The sequence below is a fragment of the Schistocerca serialis genome, chromosome 6, assembly GCF_023864345.2.
Source record: "Schistocerca serialis cubense isolate TAMUIC-IGC-003099 chromosome 6, iqSchSeri2.2, whole genome shotgun sequence".
NCBI classification, from domain to species: domain Eukaryota; kingdom Metazoa; phylum Arthropoda; class Insecta; order Orthoptera; family Acrididae; genus Schistocerca; species Schistocerca serialis.
In genome coordinates, this window is record NC_064643.1 from 534,538,230 (window position 1) to 534,563,598 (window position 25,369).

The 25,369-nt window shown below is 39.1% G+C and overlaps 1 protein-coding gene across 1 annotated transcript in view; it reads right to left on the bottom strand.

Annotated features, from left to right (window-relative positions):
- Window positions 1-2,797: 2,797 nt before the first annotated feature.
- LOC126484612 (protein catecholamines up) overlaps window positions 2,798-25,369 on the bottom strand; it is a 52,437-nt gene continuing 29,865 nt past the window's right edge. Inside the window, exons 2-4 of the mRNA XM_050108191.1 lie at window positions 15,648-15,847; window positions 15,461-15,536; window positions 2,798-4,525 (exon numbers count right to left, since the gene is read on the bottom strand). Of these exons, the coding sequence (XP_049964148.1) occupies window positions 4,350-4,525; window positions 15,461-15,536; window positions 15,648-15,847 (452 nt within the window). The 3' untranslated portion in view covers window positions 2,798-4,349. The remainder of the gene's footprint in view (window positions 4,526-15,460; window positions 15,537-15,647; window positions 15,848-25,369) is intronic.

A 25,369-nucleotide genomic window follows, 5' to 3' on the forward strand; every position in this document is an offset into this window, starting at 1 on the left:
GTCTGGCTCATGTCCACCACCAATGCTAGCATTGCGTTCGGCTCCATGTGTGCTATTAATGCAGCATCTTCTATTCCTTTGTCATGCAGACTGTCCACAAATTTTCTGTGTTTCTTTTGCATTTAGACCTGTTAAGGGTTCTTGTATTTCTGCCACACATTGCAGGTTGCAGCAGTAAAAGTTCAGCATACCAATAAAATCCCATAATTCTTTTATTGTGGTCTGCCGAGAGATCTGGAGGATGGCTTCCACTTTGTGAGGTAATAGTAAGCAGCCTCATGGGGGAAATGCAGTGACCAAGGAAGTCCACTTGTGGTTGACAGAAGATACAATTTGCCGTGTTCAGTGCCACACCATATTGACCTAGTCGTCTGAGTACTTCCACAAGATCTGGCGAAGCTGTTCCAGCGAGGCTGAAAATACCAGTATATCATCTAAATAGGCGAAACAGAAGGACAGGCCTTGTAATACAGAATCGATTAACATATACCATCTCATTCTGGGAACATATGCCTAGTTTGTGTGGCATTCCAGAGGCCAAACAACATGAACTTGCTCTCAAACAGGCCGAAGAGGGCTATTATGGCTGTATTTGGAATATCTTCTTCAGAGACTGGTATTTGCTTGCATGCCTTCGCAATGGGCAGTTTTAGTTGTGGAGTACTGGCAGCTAGGTCTGGAACTGTATGAGCATTGAGTGATCTGTAGATGCCGAATGGCTACCATGTACCGCACTTCTTTGTAACCAAATGCAATGGTGAAGCCCAGGAATGGGTAAATGTCCACATGAGGCCTACATATATCATGCAGTCGAATTCTGCCTTGGCTATCACTAGCTGATCCAGAGCTAACAATCATGGTCTATAAGATATGGTGGTCCTTCAGTGGTCTTGATGTAGTGTGTGGTGCTGTGCCTCACTTCCTTAGGTCACTGAGAGACCTTATCATAGTTGGAAAATCATGGAGTAGTATGGCATACTCACCGTCTGTAACTTCAGTAAGCTTGGAGGAGTGAATGGCTGTATTACATTGGAATCCTGATATTATCAGTCAGGTGTTGTTGTAGACTAGTCACATATTTATAATGTCAAGCAGAAGGTTGTAGTAAGAGAGGAAATCATCAGCTTTGAACAGCAATAGCTTTGGTATCTTATCCATAATTTTTATGTTGATATTGTTGGCAAACAGAATTTTGACTTCCTGCATGACACTTTTTGGGGCACCATTAATATAGATCAAAACTACAGCTGGGCACAATATACTCCCCAGCGGGACTCCTATGTTAATATGTAATAGATGTTCGTCTATGCAATTGAGATCTGTATAGGTGTCTGAAATTTCAACTCTGTGTATTCTAATCATGACATATCATTCAAACTACTCTTTTCACTATTGATTTTACTCTTACAGCCTCTTGTTTGTGGAGGAGCGTTTTATGATGTACAGTGTCCAATGCCTTGGAAAAATCTAAAATTATTCCTGTTTCACGATTGCCTTTCTCCATATCCTCCATTATGATTTTAGCAAATTCTGACACAGGTGCTTCTGTACTACGATCTTGTCTGAAAATAATTTGTGATTTCATTAGAAAGTTAGTGGTCTTGATGTAGTGTGTGGTGCTGTGCCTCACTTCCTTAGGTCACTGAGAGACCTTATCATAGTTGGAAAATCATGGAGTAGTATGGCATACTCACCGTCTGTAACTTCAGTAAGCTTGGAGGAGTGAATGGCTGTATTACATTGGAATCCTGATATTGTCAGTCAGGTGTTGTTGTAGACTAGTACTGGATAGGAATATCTCCCATAACTACTTCTATTATCTTTGAGAATGAAGATAACAGAGATGCTACACAATAGTTTTCCGTATTTTCAGTATCACCCTTTTGTGTGCTGGTAAAATTATGGCTTACATTAAGTACTCATCAAAGATAACTGAACTGAACGACTAAATAATGTTTCTTAGGGGCTCATTTATGTTATCTATGCATTCTTTGAGACATACATGCTGCCCTTCTTTGTATATGTACAATATCCCCATTGAGCTCAGAATACAGTCATAATTTATGAAACATAGACGTTATTTTTGTACATCACTTCTGTTGCAGTGCCCTTCTTGTAGACTGGTGTCACCTATGCTCTCTTCCAAACACTGACAAAAATTTTTTCTAGGCATGTATAGTAAAATCCAAATAAAACTAGATTTTTGAAAGCATCTACATCTACTTCATTACTCTGCAATTCACACTTAAGTGCTTGGCATAGGGTTCGCCAAACCACCTTCAAGCCGTTTCTCCATTGTTCCATTCTATAACACCATGCGGGGAAAACTAACACTTTAATCTTGTATTTAAATTATGATCATCATCTTCCCTATGTATGTGGGCATCAACAAAAAAATTTCACACAAAAGATACTCCCGCAATGAAAATTTCATAAGTTTTGGTTATAATTTGTCCCTGTAAACAGTAATGGAGACTTATCTTCTGCTAATACTTTTTACTACACCTTGCAATGGTGTGCTAATGATTAAATTCCATCACAATGGCCACTTTACTTCGACTTTTCAGTTCCTCATGTTCAATCACCATTTTATTTATTATACTAGTGACAGAAAAAAATCCGAATAAATACAAGACTTCTCTCAATTCCCAGCAAGGTATTTAATGTCAGTAAAACAGATGTGTTACTTTCTACTTAGCACTCTGGAGTTCAACTTTTAGATTTGTTAAGACTTTTTTCCATTAACTGAGAATGTAAGTCCTTTGTTTTACTCCCACTTAATGACACAGTTGAAGAATTAATTATTTCTACAGCCGTAGTTTTGCTGGTTTATTGGTATGTGATGTCTGTTCAAGAGTCAAATGATACATACAAAATTACAGCAATACATCTGTTTCAGAAGAAATGGAATGTTATGCTAGAAAACACCTAGTTTGGTAATAAACTTTATGCTTTAACAAGAGGTCAAGCACAATTATTACAGGTACGGGCCACTACACACATGAACTAAAATTTGCCCTACAACAAAGATTGGAGGAAAACACTGACACATATAGCAGCATGTGTGCCCCCCCCCCCCCGCGCGCGCGCGCGCGCGCGCACGCACACACACACACACACACACACACACACACACACACACACACACACACAGAGAGAGAGAGAGAGAGAGAGAGAGAGAGAGAGAGAGAGAGAGAGAGAGAGAGAGAGAGAGAGAGAGAGAGAGAGAGAGAGGGGGGGGGGGGGGGACTGACTGACTGACTGTAATAGAAAATGAAAAGTCTGATATTGTCTCTTATGCGAAACACTGTTCATTGTTACTGCGGCAATCATCTCAAGTGGGCAAGCTGTTTATGAATCCATTGTCCATTACCACTTCGGCAGAAGTATATTACGAATATAGTTTCTCTCCATCTCTGACCTAAATATTTCCACATTCATAAGCTTGTTTCATTAGTTAATTGACACTGATAGCTTTCCAAGCACTGGCACCTAATTAAGCAATAAGCTCTTGTACATGAAAAGAAAATACATATTCAGAGGAATACTGTAAGCCCAACAACAGAGTGCCAGTACTGGGATCTTTTAAACTAATAGCATTTTAGCAAAATCAATTATCTGCAACAATCTATACATCAATACATCAATAATACATCTTGAATTTCAGTAACTTTTAACCATCACTGTATCAAGAAAAGTGTATAACATTAAGTTACACTTTATCTAATAGAAAGATTAATGATGCAAGGTGTAGGAATAATTAAATAAAAACATTGGATTTAACTGAGAGTTAAGTACATACTGCATCTGCAGAGGTTAAGCACGTGACACCCAATCTGAAACATCACTACATACATGAAAAATGTTAAATTGAAAGCTTCACTGCCAAAAACAGTAAGAGCAAGAAGTTGTCTTTTAAGAATGTGAGATGAAATAATATTTATAGAACATGCTTCAAACTGAAATCAGATTTGTGAATTTTTATGCCCACAATTTGTGGGAAAAGAAGAATAAAAAACCAGCAAAGGTGATAACAGAAATAATTTCTCTTTCGCACATCAAGCAGTGTGATGACTGGAAAGAAATGAACAATGTGTTCTGCCACTATCACGTAGTTAAGGAACTGAGAGGTATGATACGTTAATGAGACAACTGCCTCATTGAGTATGTTGTGTCCATTAACTGGGCTTTACTTGTAAAATTAATGGATACACCCCTTCCAAATAACTGTGTTTATCTTGCAGAGAGATCTCTTTTTCTTTTAGCAATGGGGGATTTCTATACAGTTAACATTTCACATTCCAAACATGATCACCTGTTAAAGAATGTAACAGACTTCTATGCAACATTCATTCATAATGTGCAATAATAACCATCATGTAAACACCAAACAAAAGTGCAATAATTTCCTTTACAGACTGCCAGAACTTTGTATCAGCTAACAGTTCAGGTATCACAGACACTGTTGCAATGTAAATGAAGCCCCCAGCAGTGAATGGCAAAATCCAAGATGAAGCAGCATTATCTGAAAACAAAATTAATATTTTAGTACAAACCTCATCTTAGGGACACAAAGTGTTTATTAGTAAATAGACAATACATAGGAAAATTGATTATAAATATCTGACAGTGTGTGTGGTGGTCCATGAACATGAATTAGCTCTTTTCTGGCCTGAAGGGAAATTAATTCAAGCAGAGTTATAACAGAGCCATTATTTCACTGGTATGTTGTTAGTTAAATTAATTAAGAAACTGTGTTTTAAAAAAAATATTTGCCACATTTGTTTTACAGCTCCCAGTATTCAAAGGTAATTACTCTCAGACAAATACAATATCTCAAGTCAATATCACTTACTTTCTTACATGATTTGTGCTGTACCTATGGTATAACAATGAATTAAACAGTTAGATGGGGTTATGTGACTTGCACATGAAAGCTATTGAAAATATTAGTGATTTAGAAAAAAATCACAAATCTAATGGCTGAAAAACAGATGTTTTGTTATCATATGTATGTGCATACATGTAATTTAGAAAACTTCTATAAACAGTTCCAAGAAAACCACATTAAGACAGATTTCTTTATTTCATGACTTACTTCTGACAAACAGTTCCAGTTCCAAATAACTACACTGATTTATTTGAGTGTTAGTTATCTTCTTGTTGAATCTGATGATCACAATTGCTTTCTAGTTTCACTGTATTGTGGGCTTGTTACCAGAAATGATCCTTTTACTAGGTTTTTGGGTCTGTGGTCATTGTTATGTAGGAAACTTGGTTAACACAATTAAGTGTAGTGTCTGTTACAAAGTTTGTGCCAAACAGCAATGTTATTGTGTTCAGTGGTGCAGTGTCGTGTGTGGGGTCTGTGATAACAAAAGAGTCACAGCTGTCAGACAGCTTCCACACCAACTGCCAAGCGTGCTCTGTTTCAGGATATGTCTTTATGTTCTCTTGTACTCTTTATTTCTTGGTTTGTGAATTTTTACATGACTTTTGTATGTTCCATCTTTTTGTGTGATTATGTCTATCACTCTGGGATATACCGTCAACAACCATTTTTTCCGACTCGCTTCTTCCTTAGTTATATCCACATTCAGAATGTTGCACCTGCAAGTTAAATGTTCGGATTCACTGGACTCAAGGAGTAACCACTTGTCTAATCAGTTACCACAATAGAGAATTTTGGTTTGGAAGAATCCTGCAGACCCAGTTTTGTTCATGCTAAGCAAATGTGAGCCAGCCCAAATCGTGCTGATTCCGACAACGGGTAATCTCGACATGATCTGGGGTGAAGAAGGAGGTTGAGTGATTACTAGGGAATTTAAGTATCAAGCAAGATACAGATGCGTCAACAATGTCTAGACTAGTGGTTTCTTTACCTCCATTTTGCCTGAACAATGTGATCCTAGGTTTTCTCAAGTCAAAACCAGCTTTAGCTATGCAGGAATTATGGCCGAGTTGTCAAAATTTACCCTCGTCATGAGCAGACGTTACCACCACTACGCTGCAGAGGTAAAAGATGTAATCCCTCTGCTGCCGCACAAAAATTCATGTGAAAAGCTTAAATCTGAATGAATCTGGAGAGTCACTGCATCACACGAAAAGTGAATCGGACAGGTACTGACACAAGAAGGCAATGTTAATCATAAGCCGTTACAATATCTGCATCATCTATTGAGCAAAGTTGATACACTGTGGAGCAGTCGGCTACCAACCCAAGTCAAAGCAACTCTCGCATTTCATACGGAAATATCATTGGATCATATTCAAAAGGCCATCACAAGTGCACAGGTTAACGCAGTGACATCGCCAGGCAGTAATATGACAGCGGCACCAACAGTCAACTTGCTTGTGGCACAAGTAGACATGCTATGCACACAGATTGGTGTGCTACTGTCCCAGGATGGTGCTTGGAATGATGGAGGGCATAATTGTGGGAGATCCAGAAGCTAACCATCAACAAAGCTGCGTCATCACCCATGGAACACCCTATATGCTGGTATCACTGTAGGTTCAGTGAACATGTGCTTCAATGGACAGCACCATGTTCATACCTAAATGTCAGCAGCAGCCAGTAGTAGGTGCAACTGACTGCCCAACAAAGTCATGGTGCCTGTTTCTTAATTATAGGAGGTCTGGTCAAAAGTATTTAACAGAAACCAACTCAGGCTTAAGCATCTTGTCAAGAACTTCAGTCCATTACTGTAGACTGCCAATTGCATTCCATTAATCTGCCACGAACAACTTACCCATCTCTACATATGGAATGCAGCAGATCGAGTTAAATTTCGGACTGTGTTGTGTATTCATCTGGGACTTTGCCATCTCCAATGTTGTGCAGCCAATAATAGGAGCTGATCTTCTGGTACATTACCATCTTTTATGAGATGTAGTCAACTCCAGACTGGTCAACAGCATTACCAGACTGACGGCAGCTTGTTTCCACCGCAACACATCGTTGCATAGTGCCAAGCCAATACATGCATGTGACCAGGAGTACATTGCACTGCTGGGGCAATATCCAGCCTTGACCAGACCACCAGCCACACCAATGCACATGGTATACAACAAGGTACACCATATAGAAACCACAGATGGTCTACCAGTGTCTTGTGGACCTGCGAGATTGGCACAAGCTTGTTTGTCTACCGCTAATGTGGAATTCTATGTGGTGCTAATTCTATGAAGTGCTCAAAGAAGGCATAATCTGGTTGTCAACTAGCCCATGGTCATCTGCACTACACCTTGTCCAGAAGAAAGGAGCAGCCTGGTGCCTGTGTAGCGACTATTGCATGCTCAAAGCAAGAACCGTGGTTCATCACTCTCTAGTACCACTGCTACATGATTACAATTACGTGCTACACAGCATGACTGTATTCAGCATGTTAGTCTTTGCCAAATCATATATGCAGATACCTGTGGCAGAAGAGGACATTCTAAGACAGCGATAATCACTCCATTCGGGCTCTTCTAGAGCAAATTTATGACATTTGGGTTATGGAATGCTGCGCAAACCTGGAAGAGTGTTAACAACTCCATTCTATATGGACTACCATTTTGCTTCACCTACCTGGATGACGTACTCATGTTTTCTGCCACTAGGGAGCAATATCATTGTGGAAACCTTAGCCTCTGCCTTAAAGTCAACTTGGTTAGCTATGCTAGGCTGCCCGCTCCTTGTTAACTACTGATGGAGGCAGGCAGTTTGAACTGGAATTGTTCACTCAGTTTGTTAGATTCTGTGGGTATGTACATAAAAAAAACTAGTATCTACCATCCTGCTAGTAACGGCCTGGTCATGAGAAGGCATTGGTTCTCTGAAGGTAGTTACCATGTGCCCTGGTACATCCTGAACTTCCACCCTTCCGATAGTTCTCCTGGGCCTAGGAATGATTTATAAGCAAGATTCAGACTCCTCAGCTGTGGAATTAGTCTACAGTGAACCACTGTGTCTTCCCTAGGAATTTGTTGAAGCCAGCTCACTACATTTACAACTCAAAGTAAGCCTGAACTTCTTTAACAATTAAGAGACCATGTTGGACACACATGACGCCCAGTGTCTCCAGCCATGATACGCCAATCACTTTTGTGTCTTGCAACTTGGAAACCTGTACCCATGTGGTGCTTTGAATGGAGAGAGTTAAGCCACTGCTGCAACTGCCATACACTGGCTTGTACTGTGTCCTACCATAAAGCACTTGGGCTTTAGACATTGTATTAAACAGTAAGCCTACAACTGATGCCATTAACTGCATCAGACCTACACATGTTTTCAAAGACCCACCATCCACAGCACTGGGATTACAGCAGCGTTCAGTACTGGTTCCACAATCTCTATCATAGGAGTAACGAGTAGCCAACATCGACTGACGACGAGTGCACAACTCTTTACAGCTGCCTCATACACACACTGGCCCATTTCCGTGCGGGCTAATGTACCACCAGCTACGAAGTTTGCACCAACTCGTGATGTTACTGTGTTCAGTGGTGCACTGTTGTGTATGTGGTTGGCAATAACAAATGAGTCACAGCTGTCAAACAGCTTCTACACCGACTGCCAGGAACGGTGTGTTTCATAATATGGTCTCTTGTATTGCTTATTCTTTGGCTTGTGAATTTTTATATGATTTTGTATGTTCCATGTTTTTAAGTTAGCTGTAATTATGTCTATCACTCCAAGACACAGTGTCAACAACCGTTTTTATGACTCGCTTCTTCCTTTGTTATATGCACCTGTGAGTTAAACATTCAACTTAGGCAGTAACCGCTTGTTCAATCTGTGCAGCAGACACTGTTACCATAATAAGGAATTTTTGTTGTGTTGAAACATTCAGAATCAGTTTTGTTCATGCTAATCAAAGACTGGTTAGCTCAAATTGTACTAATGTCAACAATAGGTTTGCACCAAAATTAAACCAGCAAGCTACAAAATGTCCACAGTAAAATAGCTGATACAAGAAATTACATTAATATGAAATGGTGTTCTGACTGTATCAGAGGCAATTTTGTTTAGTGAGCAGTAGCAGTAGTTCAAAACAAGCAATTCACGATTAGATTTAAAATTTGATTTGCTACCCGTTACATATTCTAGGTTTTAGCAAAATGGTCAGATATTTTTGTGGCTATATAATTAAACAGTTTTCTGAAGAATCATGGCTTTAGTAACAAATAATCGAGGTCACTTTCACTTCTAGTGTTATAACTGTACAAATCATCATTATTTATTCTCAAATGGTAATGATAAACTTTTGACCAATTTCTCATTTACTATCTACTTAATGACTGTTAGTGAATACAACATATTATTCTCATTATCACTTTTATGCAGTCAACACCATCTTTTTAAGTGGCGAATTACCTCAGAAAATTATGCCCCAAGTGATTCTTTATGATCATTAGCCATCTAATGTCCACTGTTGGACAAATATGCTCCTTTCGACTTTGCATTACGGCCTTCAACCATATGGATTCATGTTGCTCTTGCATGTTTTCTAATGTTGTCCTTCTGAGATATAGTTATTGTTTATTTGAAACAGCATTACTATGGGCCCCAGCCAATAACATAGAACACCTAATCCACAACTCCTGTAGATATACTTATCTTCTGGACAGTGGTTGTTAAGAGTTGCATAACCATAGATCCATTGTATTACTGAGGTGACCTTGGATTTATAAATAACAAACAAAAACTTTGTTATTGTCCAGTACAAAAATAATAAACGAGTATGATGCACAGCAATATCTCACGGTCAGTGCTGTCGCCTTCACACTACACAAAAACAATATAGCACCATCTTAAAAACATGTACATCTCTATCTGCAAATGAATCTGCTTGCTAAACCCATCGATATCATGTCAAGACACCCCCAAGTGCCACTGCTACCCACCTTTGAATTGCAGTTCATAGATCTTAATGGAGGGATTGTAAATATCTGATTGAGGTGCAGTTTGCAATATATATATATATGTCTGCTTGTGTCTGTATATGTGTGGATGGATATGTGTGTGTGTGTGTGTGTGTGTGTGTGTGTGTGTGTGTGTGTGGTGTCACCGCCAGACACCACACTTGCTAGGTGGTAGCCTTTAAATCGGCCGCGGTCCGTTAGTATATGTCGGACCCGCATGTCACCACTATCTGTGATTGCAGACCGAGCGCCGCCACACGGCAGGTCTAGAGAGACTTCCTAGCACTCGCCCCAGTTGTACAACAGACTTTGCTAGCGATGGTTCACTGACAAAATACGCGCTCATTTGCGAAGACGATAGTTAGCATAGCCTTCAGCTATGTCATTTGCTACGACCTAGCAAGGCGCCATTACCAGTTACTATTGGTACTGTGAATAATGTACAGTCAAGAGCGACGTTCACCATTTATGGATTAAAGTTAAGTATTCCACCAGCTACGTCCGTTTTTTCTAAATTCTAATTTCCTTGTCCTGTTCCACACCTCACGCCAGCCTGCGTGAGCTAAAACGCGTGCCTTTCGGCTTCCTCTTGTAACCCGGTGTTGGCTCTCCTGTGGTGATGCTGCACTGTATTTTATGACCTACTTTCTGGATTTCACTGTCCTGTGAATGCCGTAGCTTCACATGGAAGGTGGGGGCAGTCACCCAAAGATGGTCCCAGAGATGTGGGACCTCTGTCATTTCATGCAGTGGAGCTATAGGAAAGTGTTGGTAAGCATACAGCCAAGCAGAGTGTACAGTTCTCCACAGTTTGGAGTGACTGCAGACGCATTTCAGCAGCCTGGCCCTGATGACAGCAGCATATTCGAGGACAGGGCAGAGCAGTGCCTTGTATAGTGTGACAGCCAGTTCAGCAAGGGGTACAACTTGCTAAGGTGGCCCTTGGATTTGCTCTTCACATCATGGGTATGTTGATATTACATAAATTGTTGGTACAGAGTTACGCCAAGATATTGTGCTGCAGCTGTCCATATGACAGGCCTGCCTTCCATAGTGATAAGTGCCAGTGCTGCAGAGACGATAAAGCGAGTAACTGTCCGGAACGGCATTTTGGTATTGTTGAAGGTCAGGCACCAATTGACAGCTCAGGTGTTGAGACAGTCAAAGGCAAGCTGCAATGGACATTGTAGGGTGTTGGCATTCATGCTTCGGTTGAGAATTGCTGTTTCAGCAGCATACAGCATCAGCCTCAAATGGTCTATCTTGATGTGTCAGCTGCTTACAGCGGGTATGGGATCGGACCTAAAACAAAGACCTTTGGCAACATACTGTTAACAACCTAATGTTGACATTCACGCTTTGGTTGAAAATTGCTGTATCAGCAGCATACAGCACGAGCTGCATATGGTCTGCCTTTGATGTATCAGCTGCCTACAACATGTACAGGACTGGTTCGAAAACCTAGACCTCTGGCACGCCAGTACAGATGCAAGATACTGTGGACATCCTAGTTGTAGTCTCCTCACAAAAGATCCTCCTGTCAAGCTAAGAATGGACGAGGCAACTGTGTGACACCAGCACCCCTGGTTCAAGTAACTTGGACAAGCGGCAGCTGTGCAGCACATTATCAAATTCTCACGCAATACACCCAGAAGCATCGTACCGAAGTACTCATGACGCTCCATCATCTCAAAAGGATCTTCTACTAGTCACAAGAGCTGATGCAGCATCGAATGGCTGCAGCAATCTGCTCCTTGGGTAGCATTGCTTCAGTGGTGATGTGATGCTACAGGCTCTTGACATACACCCTCTCAAAACTTTAGAGATGACAGTCAATAAACTTGACGTGCAATAACTCTGCACCTGGTGAGGATGTTTCCCAGTCTTAAAAATAGGCACAATTTCCACACAAGGTGATATGTAGTCGGTCTGGAACAACTCATTAATGACTTCAACCAGATGAGTGATGGTAGCTGGTGGCATCTACCTAAAAAAAAAAAGGTACTGTATATTTCATCACATCCTGTGGCCTTCCTGGTGTTGAGAGCATGAAGTGCTGGGGAAATTCTTCTGCCAAAGTTTTACAATGATGTTCTTGGGTCTCTCTTTGTAAGGTAGTGTGGGAGCCATTCACCTGTCAAAGCAATGTGGGCTGCAGCCAGTTGATCGTCAATGGGAGGGGAATTCACCTGAAAGGCTTTGACTACGGCCTGTGCATTCAGTTTGCTGACTGTCATCAAGTCAGATTATAGAAATCTTGTTTGCCTAATCTCAATTTCAGTACCAATTAAAGTGCAGCTACTCATTGAGGTCCTGTGTGGGCTGTAATTATCATGTGGGAGCAAAACTTGGTTGATACGCTAATATGGAACTGATTTATGTTGGAAAACAAATTAGTTTCAACTGTGGCCATCAAGTGAAAATCTGGCCTCATACACTGTTTGTATGATGATATGGCTTCCATAGTCATTTGAAGAGCCATAACATGAGTGAATAGTATAGCCATCGAGAAGAGATACCGTATGCTTTTAGTGAAACTAAATTATGTCATATACTAAGGTCTACGGTCCCTTTACGGTGTAAAAAACTTAAGCCTCTAAGTCAATGCAATCAAAAGACATGGCCACTTGTGTCAAATATTTTGGTATTCACATTATCGCCCATCAAAACCTATATCATACTTCCTGCTGGCCTAGAATCGTGGCATTTGGCACGAAGGTAGGTTTCACACTACAAGTAAAGGACAAAAATTAGAAAAATTGTTAATTTGTAATTATATCACATGAAAACTTCAGGTTGGAATACCAACAATGTACGGAAAAGATTGATGCTTCCACTCTTATCAATATCTGCAGTCTGGTCCAAGCTGCCGGAGATGGCAATACTGTGTGCATGAAATGTGCTTGCTTGTGTATGTTTCTTTTTCTGTTGAAGGCTGTGGCTGAAGGTTTATGTATACATATCTGTCTGCAACTTAATGTCACAACATTGAAAAAAAAATTATTTTGTCATTTGTTATCCAACTTCAAACTTGAAATTAAAACTTTCTTCAAAGTCTTGGAACCACCAGCACTGATTTCTTGCCAGTGTCAAATGTTGACAGCAGGCAAAAATTGTCAATATTCTTAATCCATGGAATGGATGAATGTCTATATACACAATTAAGTTTGAACGGAACCCTGAGAATGTGATCCTACTTGATTGTGGCGAATTTCTTACCTACACAGTGTCAGCATTACAGGTACCAAAGGCTTACCTGACATCAGTAAGTAAGCAAACATTTTTCTAAAGTAGTAATTCACATTTACTGTTCTGTTATACAATTTTGTTCCAAACTTGCAAATGGTTCAGTACATTATGTCCACTTCTGAAGCCGTAGATTGTTCCTTTGCATGATTAAAATCTGAAGTCCCTCCTCCCACATAGCTGCGATACTTTTGGCAAACATCTTGTACATTACGGAGGAGGAGGCTGACATGTTTATAGCATTTTTTGCCTGCTATCTGTTTTTGTGAAGCTAAATAATGGACACGTGAGTGCCTTTGTCCAGCACAGGCTTTAGGTTTTCTTTCTTTCTTTTCCTGTAACACAGACTAAACTGTTGTATTATGTTCTACAGTCATTGTCCAAAACACCACCAATGAACTTAGTGATCAGTTTTGCTTATTCGTTCACCATGGATGAAAGACTTAAAAGCTCTACAGACATTCTGTGAACTATTTTTCACATTCCTTTAATACTACTTAGTCCCCAGCCTTACCCATTTCTACATGAACACGTACAGTTCCTTCCTTCATACCTCAAATGGCTTTATACACTGCCCCTGATATTATTTTCAGAACATCATTGTTTTTATTTTTACTGTCTGTGTTGTAGATTCATCATAAATTATACACACATTTAAAGAAGTCTTCTGTCTTATTGGTTGCTGCACTGTCTTAAATGTTACATCTTTTTCACACCCTTATCGTTTGCAAAATTTTTACATTTTTATTGAGTCTTCTCATGCTACACACTCCTAAGACAGTAATTAGTGGAAATATGCTAAATATGTTGAGACCTACAAATTTTTATTTCCAAAAGCAGGTATCATGCTAAGCTGTTTTTGTGCTGCCATTAAGTTTGTTTGAATCCCTGGTGAAAATATGGTAGTTTCTCACGCAAAAGGACTGTTCAATGGACACCTGCCCACTCAATAAAACAGCTCTTGTGGCGACATGTTATTCAACAGGTTTTTGCAATCCAATTTCTGTGCTACCAGCCTGGAGGATACCAGTTAGGTGGTCAAGGCATACCAACATTCATCCACACAAACACAACCGAGGAATAAAAGGATCTGTAAATAAATTCAAATTAATGTTGCTTCTGAAGACCCTCTCTACCTATCTTCTAGCCCAAAATTTTATGTACTTCATTTTTTGATAAAATTAAATATTTTTCTTTGAATAAGGCATGAAACTAACAATCGGCTCATGACGAATTCACAGCAGACACACTACATTGTTAGAACACTGTCAGACACAACAGCACATGTAAATTGAAGATAAAGATATTACATAGGTGTTAATAACAAATCATTTCTTTATAACTTCAAACCACTATAGTGGTACATTCTGATAATTATGTTTAAAATTAATACCTCACGAAGAGCTGTAAAACCTTATTGGTGTAGTGCTCAGACTCAACTGAAAGCACAGAATTGTTATGTGATAAGTCCCATCCACCCAAGTATCTTAGTTATAAGGATCAAGAATTTGAAATGAACCATATTGGCAATGAAAGTAATGTGTTGCAGCTTGTTAAGCATTATACTTCATTCTATAATGAGTGCATAGAATTGCAATGTGCAACAGAAGATATACTGCAAATAACTGACAAATATCAACCAAGATACCTCTTTTGGTGAATACATATTTGCTGCTTTTAAGTCTTTCATCCATGGTGAGTGAATAAGCAAAACTGATCAATAATTTCATTGGTGGTATTTTGGACAATGACTGTACAACATAATACAACAGTTTGGTCTGTGTTACAGGAAAAGAAAGAAAGAAAGAAAACCTAAAGCCTGTGCTGTACAAAGGCACTCACATGTCCATTATTTAGCTATGCGCCAGTTTACGTGACTAAAAAACCATTGTACCGGAACTTAAATATGTGCTTATTGTGATCAATAAAAAATAAGCCACCTTACATAATCTTTCAATCCCCATCTCTTTCTCATTCCTCCCTCCACCTCTCCTACTTTTCATCAATGTTTTTACAGCTGGGTGAAATACTTTTACTTTATTACTTCAGTAACTTATTTTCTCTGTTAAACTACAGACTGTAGACTGTTTTTCATGGTAATTTCTCCACTTTTCAATTAATGGCATTCCAGTATTAATGTAGAATATTTTTGTCTGACAGTATATTGTTTTCTAGCATAATGTTAATGTACATGTTTTATCTTTTGTTCTGTATGTTTATTTCTAATGAATTTCATAAATGACAAAATATAGGTTTGCTTTCTGGAACTCTTCAAATCACTTTCAGAATTCTCTTTGATACTTACCCACACCTTCAGCTAAGAGAGAGACAACAGTTCCACTCAGAGCACCAAGAGCTGTCAGCAACTGCAATAACATAGCCTGCAAGAATATTTAAGAAACATTATGTTCAGCAAAATCCATAAAGAAACCATAAATACTATCAAATTATCAATTCATTTTACATCAGCAGTTACAGCAACACTATCTTACCTTCTTCCGATCACATCCAGATTGTATTAATATTGCAAAGTCACCAATTTCATGTGGAACTTCATGCAACAGAATGGTAAAAGTCGTGACAACACCAATTTGTTCTCCAGCTATATATGAAGCTCCAATAGCCAACCCATCAGTAAAATTGTGTGTAAAATCTGCAGCAAGATTCAGATATCCAGCCACCTTAATTTCACCTATTTGTACAATAAAAATGACAAGTTGTAGAATATATTTTGAAGATAATGAAAACTAGTGAAAACTAAACTACTACTTTCATTAGTGTAGAAGTTAAATTGGATTTTTAAGCACATAAAGGAGAAAAAACATACTTATTCGCAACACAGATTCACTTTGTCACAGAATCACGCAGAAACTATAAATTTATCATATATGAAGGCAGTGTCAGAGATAACAAAGATAATTACAAATAAATAAGGTAACAGAAAGCCCTTGATGAAATATGTCACAGAAGGAGTGAAGATAAAACTCAGTATATACACTGAATTGTTATGAGTTTAACAGGCACCTAAGCAAGAACACTTTCATTACCATTCATATGTCTATCAACCACTCAGTACCGCAATGGGACTGTACCTTCATTCCTTCCCTTATACATAACTATAAGTAATCCACAATCATGAATCTTGAGCAAACTGAAACCAGGCACTCCTTTCTCTACAGCAAGGGGAAAAATGATGGGTTGCTGAAACAAGTGATGAAAAAGAAAAAGTTGATCAGAACCCTGAACCAAAGTGGCACCAGCATGAATAAAAATAGGTACAAGTAACAGATTATATCGATTAGCTGCAGCAGAAAAAGTAGTTACCTTACCACAAAGCAACGATTATGAGAGAAGAATGACTGTCTTATGAGATGGGGGGAATTGGAAACTTGTGGAATAAACAACTTAGTTATAAATCTTTCAGTTTTCTCTGCTCTTTCCTTACTTCACAAGAGACTGTTCTTTTTTTTACATTTTTCCTTTCTACTCCCACTCTATGATCAAAAAAGTGTCTCATTAAATTTATCTGGTGCAGAATGTCACAGAGTCTCTCTTGTCTCACACAAACAATCACCAAAATCACCAGGAGAAATTTCATTAGTGAAGTACTAAAGACTGCAAAAAATCCTTTTAACACGGTGCATGTGAGACCCCTATACAGCACACTCATTCTACATAGCCCCTTTAGCTCGAATATAAACCTTCAGTGTTGATCTGAAATGCATAAAAGCAAGATGTACTTTACTGGAATCCTTAATGGTGTCACACTGGGGCACTAGATTCATTGTTACCCTTTGAATCACGTTACATATATAGTAATCCAGGGGATTTAAATCAGGGCAGATGGGATGTAGACTTGAACATATCAAAATTGTCCAACAGTTTTGCACCAAATGGCTTGTGTAATTTGGTAAAAAGTATTGCTGAAAAACTTTCTTTCCTTTTCATCCTGTCTGGTCCATCTCCCCTGATCCTGGGTTCTGGGCAACTTTACTGAATTATACCCCTTTTCCTAAAACTCACCAGCCCTTTTCCTTCAGCCCTCTTCCTTCCCTTTCAACCCTTCTGCCAGAAGAAGGAATCACTGGCTCCGAAAGCTAGCAAATTGTAATACTTTTTATATGTGTGTTCTCCTGTTGCTGCTTGGTGAGTAGTTTTTTTTATCTGTTCAATTACTTACATTTTGGTATTTAGTTTGACCAAACTTAGCCACAGCAGTATCCCTAATAAGCTCAGGAAAATGTGTGTGGCAGATACTATGTTTTGTGCATAACAAAAAATGTTACTTTTAAAATGTCAATAATCTACTTACTGAGGAAAAAGACTGCGTATACTGGGAAGGAGGGACCTGCTTGTAATACTATATGTTCTATCAGTGGCAACCACCTTTAAAGACCAATGAGTTCACACAGGCCTGCATCCATTACTTAGATTGTTCCAAACATTTCTGCATGTAATTTTCCTTAAGGCAACAATGAGTTCCAATGATTTTGTCTTCTGGCAGAGGGCATGATCACATCTGTAACAGACTGCTCATTCAATGCCAATATGTTGAAAATACAGACATTGTTCAAAGTCTAAAAATAGTTGTGCACTAACACACTAGGGCATATAGTTCCTTAGAAATGGGAGCACCTAGTTTCTTGTGACTGCTAGTACTACACACAAACTTATCAAAGCAATAAATTATGGAAATTCAGAATCATATAGTGGAAACAGATAGTTATCCTTCCCTCACATCATCTATAGGGACTGAAGAGGGGCGGGTTACTTAAAACTGAACACTTGCACTGATAAGCCAATACATTATAACTACCGTCCATCAGGACAGTTGTGCAGGCACTGTGGGCATGTGATGTGGTAAGAAAAGTATATAAGCAGAGCAGAGATGAATGGGGAAATCATTCTAGTGACAATTTGGGTCACAAATGAGGAAATCCACAAACAAACGCAACTCTGACAAAGGGCAGATTGTTTTGGGCTGCACATGAGAACAAGCACTCAGAAAATGGCAAAGCTGGTTGGCTGTTTGCACACTGCTGTCTCCAGCATTTTTGAAAAGTAGTTGAAGAATGACGAAACTTAGTAAGTGACAAGGTGCTGGGCATCTACATCTTATTACAGAAGGTGGAGATCGGAGACTTGCACACAATGTAAAACAGTATGGGTGGCAATCCATGGTAGATCTGATGACAGAGTATAATGCTGGTGTAGCTACAAGTGTTTTGCAACACACTGTTCTGTGCACATTGTTGAACATGAGGCTTCACAGTGGATGATCTCTCTGTTTTCACATGTTGACCCAGTGACACCATCAATTATGACTGCAGTAGGCACAGGATCATAGAGATTAGACTGTGGGTTAATAGGAACATGTTGCCTGGTCCGATGGATCACTTTTGTTGTTATATTAGATTGACTGTCCAGTCCAGATACACTGTCACTGTCATCCAGGTGGTCGGCTGCTGGAAACATGCACCACCTCAAAAACAAAGACAGCTGAGGGCAGTATTACGTTTGGAGTACATATTCCAGACCATCCATTGGACCTGTGTTACAGTCCAAATCTACCCAGTATTTGTTGAATCCAAATGTACTGATAATGTGAATGGCTGAAAGCAGGGGGAAACTGAAGCCACTATTTTTCCCAAGTGCAATAGTGTTACTGTATGGTTTAATGATGATAGCATCCTCTTGGGTAAAATATTCTAGAGATTTCATTTGGATTGTCTGGTGGGGACTACACAGAAACAAATAGGCATTCTATGGGTTGCATCATGAAACATCACCATCCCTTAATCAGGTAGGTCAGTCAGAGAATTTAAAAAGTGAAATGGTTAGGTTGAACATAAATATATTGGGAATCAGTGAAGTGCAATGGCGGAAAGATTGGGACTTGTAGTCAGCTTAGGTGGACACATTGCAAACACCCACCACAGTAGAAAAAGTTTATACACCTACTAGTATCGCAGACGATGAAGTGACTGACAGAATATATGATGAGATAAAGGAAATTATCACAATAGTTGAGGCAGATGAAAATTTAATTATAATGGGATTACTTGAATTCATCAGTAGGAAAAGAATGAGAAGAAAAAATAGCAGGAGAACAAGCACTGGGGGAGAGGAATGAAAGGGGAAGCAACCTGGTAGAATTTTAGACAAAGCATTATTTAATCATTGCAAACACTTTACTTAGAATTATGAAAGAAAGTTCTGTATATGGAAGATAACTGGGGACACTGGAAGGTTTCAGATAGATTATATAATGGTAAGACAGGGATTTCAAAACCAGATTTTAAACTGCACATTATTTCCAGGGCGTAGATATGGGATCTGGCCATAATTTATTGATTATGAACTGGAGATTAACACTGGGGATACTTCAGAAATTAAGGAGATATGACCTGGATAAGGGAAAGGAACTGGAAGTTTCATAGAGAGCATTAGGTAGAAATAGATGGAAACAAGGAAAAGAAATACATTAGAAGACAAAAGAGTAGCTCTGAGAGATGAACCAGTGAAACTGGCAAAGGATCAAATAGGTAAAAACACAAGGTATTGTAGAAATCCTTGGATAACACATAAGATAATGAATTTAATCAACGAAAGAAAAAAAATATAAAAGCAAAACATGTGAAGAATGCCAAAGGAATATTAATATCTAAAAATGAGACTGACTTAAAGTAAAACATGGGAAAAGTAGGAATGGGTTGATGATAACAATGCTGCAAAATGCATGCATGACCACAGTACAGATGGACATAAACTGTGGGAAATTGAAGAGACCTTTGCAGAAAACAGAAGCAGCTGTATGGATATCAGATGGCATGTCATTATTAAGAAAAAAGGGGAAGCTAAAAGGGAGCAGGAATATGCAGAAGAACTATACAAGGGAGATATGATACAGTGAGAAGAATTTGACAGCGTTCAAAGGGATCTAAGCTGAAATAAGGAGTAGGTGATGATCCCTCAGAATTACTGAGAGCCAATCACAGAAAAACTAATCCACCTGGAGTGCAGGATTTATGATAATAGCAAAATAACCTCATACTTCTAGAAGGATGTCATAATTCTAAAATTCAAAGATTAGCAAACTTTCACTTTATGTCATAGCTGCAAGATGGTGACACAAATTGTTTACAAGAAGAATGGAAAACTGATGAGATACCAACCATTAGAAAGATCTGATTGGCTTCTGGAGAAATGTAGAACACACAAGGCAATATTTGCTGTATGATTTACCCTAGAAGATGTTGCTGTTGTGGTCTTCAGTCTAAAGACTGGTCTGATGCAGCTCTCTATGCTACTCTATCCTGTGCAAACTTCTTCATCTCCAAGTAACTACTGCAACCTACATCCCCCTGAATCCGCTTACTGTATTCATCTGTTGGTCTGCCTCTATGATTTTTATTCCTCCTGTACTAACTGGTGATCCCTTGATGCCTCAGAATGTGTCCTACAAACCAATCCGTTCTTCTAGTCAGGTTGTACCACAAATTTCTCTTCTCCCCAATTCTATTCAGTACCTCCTCATTAGTTACATGATCTACCCATCTTAACTTCAGCATTCTTCTGTAGCACCACATTTCAAAAGCTTCTATTTAGTCTCTTCTTGTCTAAACTGTTTATCGTTCATGTTTCACTTCCATACATGGCTACACTCCATACAAATACTTTCCTAAAGGACTTCCTGACACTTAAATCTATACTCGATGTTAATAAATTTCTCTTCTTCAGAAACGCAACCATCATCAGTTATTTTGATTCCTAGATAGCAAAAGTCATCTACTACTTTAAGTGTCTCATTTCCTAATGTAATTCCCTCACCACACCTGGTTTAATTCAACTACATTCCATTATCCTCGTTCTGCTTTTGTAGATTTTCATCGTATATTCTCCTTTCAAGACACAGTCTATTCTGTTCAACTGCTCTTTCAAGTCATTTGCTGTCTCTGATAAAATTACAGTGTCATCAGCAAACCTCAAAGTTTTTGTTTCTTCTCCCCGGACTTTAATTCCCACTCCAAATTTTTCTTTTGTTTCCTTTACTGCTTGCTCAATATACAGATTGAATAACCGTGGCGACAGGCTACAACCCTATCTCACTCCCTTCTCAACCACTCCATTCCTTTTGTGCCCCTTGATTCTTATAACTGCCATCTGGTTTCTGTAAAAATTGTAAATAGCCTTTTGCTCCCTGTATGTTACCCCAGCAGCTTTGGAATTTGAAAGGGAGTATTCCAATCAACATTGTCAAAAGCTTTCTCTAAGTCTACAAATGCTATTAATGTAGGTTTGTCTTTCTTTAACTTATGTTCTATGAGAAGTCATAGGATCAGTATTGCCTCACATGTTCCTACATTTCTCCGGAATCCAAACTTATCTTCCTCAAGGTCAGCTTCTATCAGTTTTTACATTCTTCTGTAATGGATTTGAATTAGTATTTTGCAAACTGTGACTTATTAAACTGTTAATTCGGTAATTTTCACACTGTCAGCACCTACTTTCTTTGGAATTGGAATTATTATATTCTTCTTGAAGTGTGAGGGTATTTCGCTTGTCTCATACATCTTGCTCACCAGATTGAAGAGATTTGTCATCGCTGGCTCTCCCAAGGCTATCAGTAGCTCTAACGGAATGTTGTCTACTCCCAGGGCCTTGCTTCGACTTAAGTCTTTCAGTGCTTTGTCAAATTCTTCACGCGGTACCATATCTCCCTTCTCATCTTCATCTACGTCCTCTTCCATTTCCACAATATCACTCTCAAGTACATCTCTGTTGTATAGGCCCTCTATGTATTCCTTCCACCTTTCTGCTTTCCCTTCTTTGCTTAGTACAGGTTTTCCATCTGAGCTCTTGATATTCATACAGGTGGTTCTTTTTTCTCCAAGGTCTCTTTAATTTTCCTAATAATCCTAGAATATGGGCTAAAGAAAGACAACTACATTTACAGCACTTCTTGATTTATAGAAAGTTTTCGAAAATGTTGACAGGATTACATTCTGAAATTCTGATTACAGTAAGGATAAAATACAAGGAGCAAAAGAGTATCTACAACTTGTACAGTAATTGGAATGCAGTTAAAGAGATGAAGGACATGTAGGGGAAGCAGCAGTTGAAAAAGGTTATAGAGGGTTATAGCCTTTACCCAATCTTATTCAATCTGTACATTGACCAAGCAGTAAAAGAAACCAAAGAGAAATATTGAAAGGAAATACAACTTCAGAGAGAGTCAATAAAACCTTTGTGGTTTTCTGATGACATTGTAATTCAGTCAGATGTGGCAAAGGACTTGGAAGGATAGGTGAATGGAATGAAAACTATCTTGAAAAGAGATTATAAGATAAACATCACAGAAATAAAACGGCGGTAACAGAATGTACTTAAATTAAATCCAGTGATTTGAATCAAATCAGGAAATGAGATACTAAAAGTAGTAGATAAGTTTTGCTAGTCGTACAGCAAGGTAATCACTGAGGACCAATGTAGAGAGTATACAAAACGTAGACTGGCAATAGCAAGAAAAGCATTACTGAAGAAGAGAAATTTATCGACATCAGATACAAATTTAAATATTAGGAAGTAATTTTTGAAGGTATTTCTCTAGAGCTTAGCTTTGTACAGAAATGAAACATAGTTACTGAACAGTCCAGAGCAGAAGAGAATAGAAACTTTTGAAATGTGGTGCTACAGAAGAATGCTGAAGTTTAATGGGTAGGCTGAATAACTATGGATGAGGTACTACGTCTACGTAATTAGCGGAAGAAAGAAATTTATGACAACCTAACTAAAAGAAGGGGTTGGTTGATAGGAGGTATCATGGGGCACCAAAGAACTGTCAATTTGGCAATTGAGGGAAGTGTGAGAGAGAAAACATTTTAACACTATACCAAGGCTCGAATACAGTAAGCAGGTTAAGCAGATGTAGGTGGTAATAGTTTTGCTGAGATGAAGAGAAGCATAGTATAGACTAGTGTGGAGAGCCACATCAAATCAGTCTATGAACTAAATACAACAACATGCCAAATGAAAACTGTGTCCTATACAGACAAGCTTCTCATTCAGATACCTTGTCAAATGGCCTTAGGGGTCTGTGAGCAGCCCCATTCCAATCTGCTCACAAATCCCTTGCAGAACCAGGAATCAAACCCAGCTCCTCAGCATGGGAGTCAGACTTGCTATACAGACTGACTCAAAACGTCATTGTATTAATGTCATCTCCCAACTTCTTTCAAATCTGGCAGAGGTTTTCCTGCAGCTCTGTCATGTTCACAGAGTCAGTCTCAGTGCTGAAACAGAATTACTCTCATTTTTGATTCATTTAATCATCAATTAATCCATTCACACATCATATTCCATAAATGGCATAATGGAGGAGAACTTTTGTAGTATTGTAGCTTATCAATACTGCCGGAGGTGGCACCTCGAATATTCCTGCAGGTGTCGCAAGCACTGCTTTGCATATTCCGCCAATGAGGAATCTCTAGGCTGCCGACCGACAAAGCCAGCCAGGATGGTGTTATAAGAGGCGGGCACCTGAGCACCAGTCTTCTACTCCAACATTACTTCAGTTGCTAGTCAGTTCCAAATGTTAAACCAAATTGTTGATAGTAAGCACTACCGGCTAACATTCAGTGTGCATATATATTGGTTGCCTGCTGCCTTAAGTTGTCAACAGTGTAGCACTTCTTCACCCACAAGTTGAGTGCAATATACTTATTTAAAAAACAACTTGTGTCAACTAACATTTTTCTTGTCTTCCCAGTTCCTTTTAGCAACCTTCCACCCACTTATCATTAGCAGTAAGGCTGTAACATTTGGCTCCTCGTAACTTAACAGTTACCGACTTGCAATGTAACATCTGGTGACAAACCTTATTGAATCTATGGCACCACATCATTTTACTTCCTTTGTTGCCATTTTTTAATCACTTGCTAGACTTTTTGTTGTACTTTTACCGTATGTGCTTGGGAGTATTTCTGTTTCAGGTCGATGCTTGCGATTTTTGTTCAGGTTACTTGTTTGTGCTGTCAAATATTGATTTAACTTTAGTATTTTTTGCTGGGCTATGGCTACCCCACGGCCCACGCATGCCCGCCTCACACTTAAGGAGTGCCACAATTGCACATGCCTTTGGCACCAAAGTTCAACCTAACACAGCTTTTCAGTTACAGGTGCAACAAATGACACAACTTATTGAGATGATAAAGGGCTTCAGTCAAATGCAGATGGCAACCAATGAGAATCATAATCAGGTGCCACCAGCTACTGCAGCACCAAAGCTTAATGCAGCCATCATTAGCGCCTCTGTTTTGCTCATTTAAGAAGGACAAAGAGGACTGGACTGAATAATTGCTCCAGTTTGAAGCTCATCTATCTACACACCAAGTATCAAGTAATGTTAAATAATTTTTTCTTATCAACGGTGGGTGTGTTAGTGTATATGACATTCTGCAAACTGTTCCCTGCCTTACAGCTAGACCCTGTGGACTGTGAAGAATTAATCCACGCTTTGAATAGATACTGTGACACGAAAGTCCATGTGGGGAGACTGCCAGGTTTAAATATTTCAGACTAAAGAAGCAGTCAGGACAAAGTCATAGACAGTAGGTGACAGAACAGTCTTACACGGGCTTACTAGGCAGTGTATGTTTATTGTGACTATGGCAAGTATTGCAGTGACTTCATGATATGTGACGCCATTACTCAGAATGTGGCTGATAATCGAATAAGGGAACAGATTATTAAGTACCCCGGCCCTCCTTTGCAGCAAGCCAGGCAAAATATTAACTATTAAGATTCTTGTGACAGTGCCATAGACAGTTCCCAGTCAGTAAACAGTTGTGATGTAGCGTCTAGCAATATCATTGCGCAGCTGCATAAGCAGTCTGTTTCCAAGTCGAGTGCACACTGGCCCACCAGAGCTCAGCTAGACCAGTAAAGTACCAGCATGAAGTCTTGCCCACACTGCTTCTCAGTGCATAAGAGTTACTTACTCGTATCATGAAATGCAACTTCGTTTTCATTGGCAGAAATGGGCATCTTCAAGTGGTATGCTTACAGGAAAAGAAGGCTCTCTCTCCTAAAATACACCCACAGAAACCAAACTTTACTCTACATGTTGTGCATTCTGAACCAAACAGATCTTCTAGTGTGGAGCAGAAGTCTGGTAGTTCTTTATTCAAGAAATTAGTAGCTTCTTTGGTGAAAT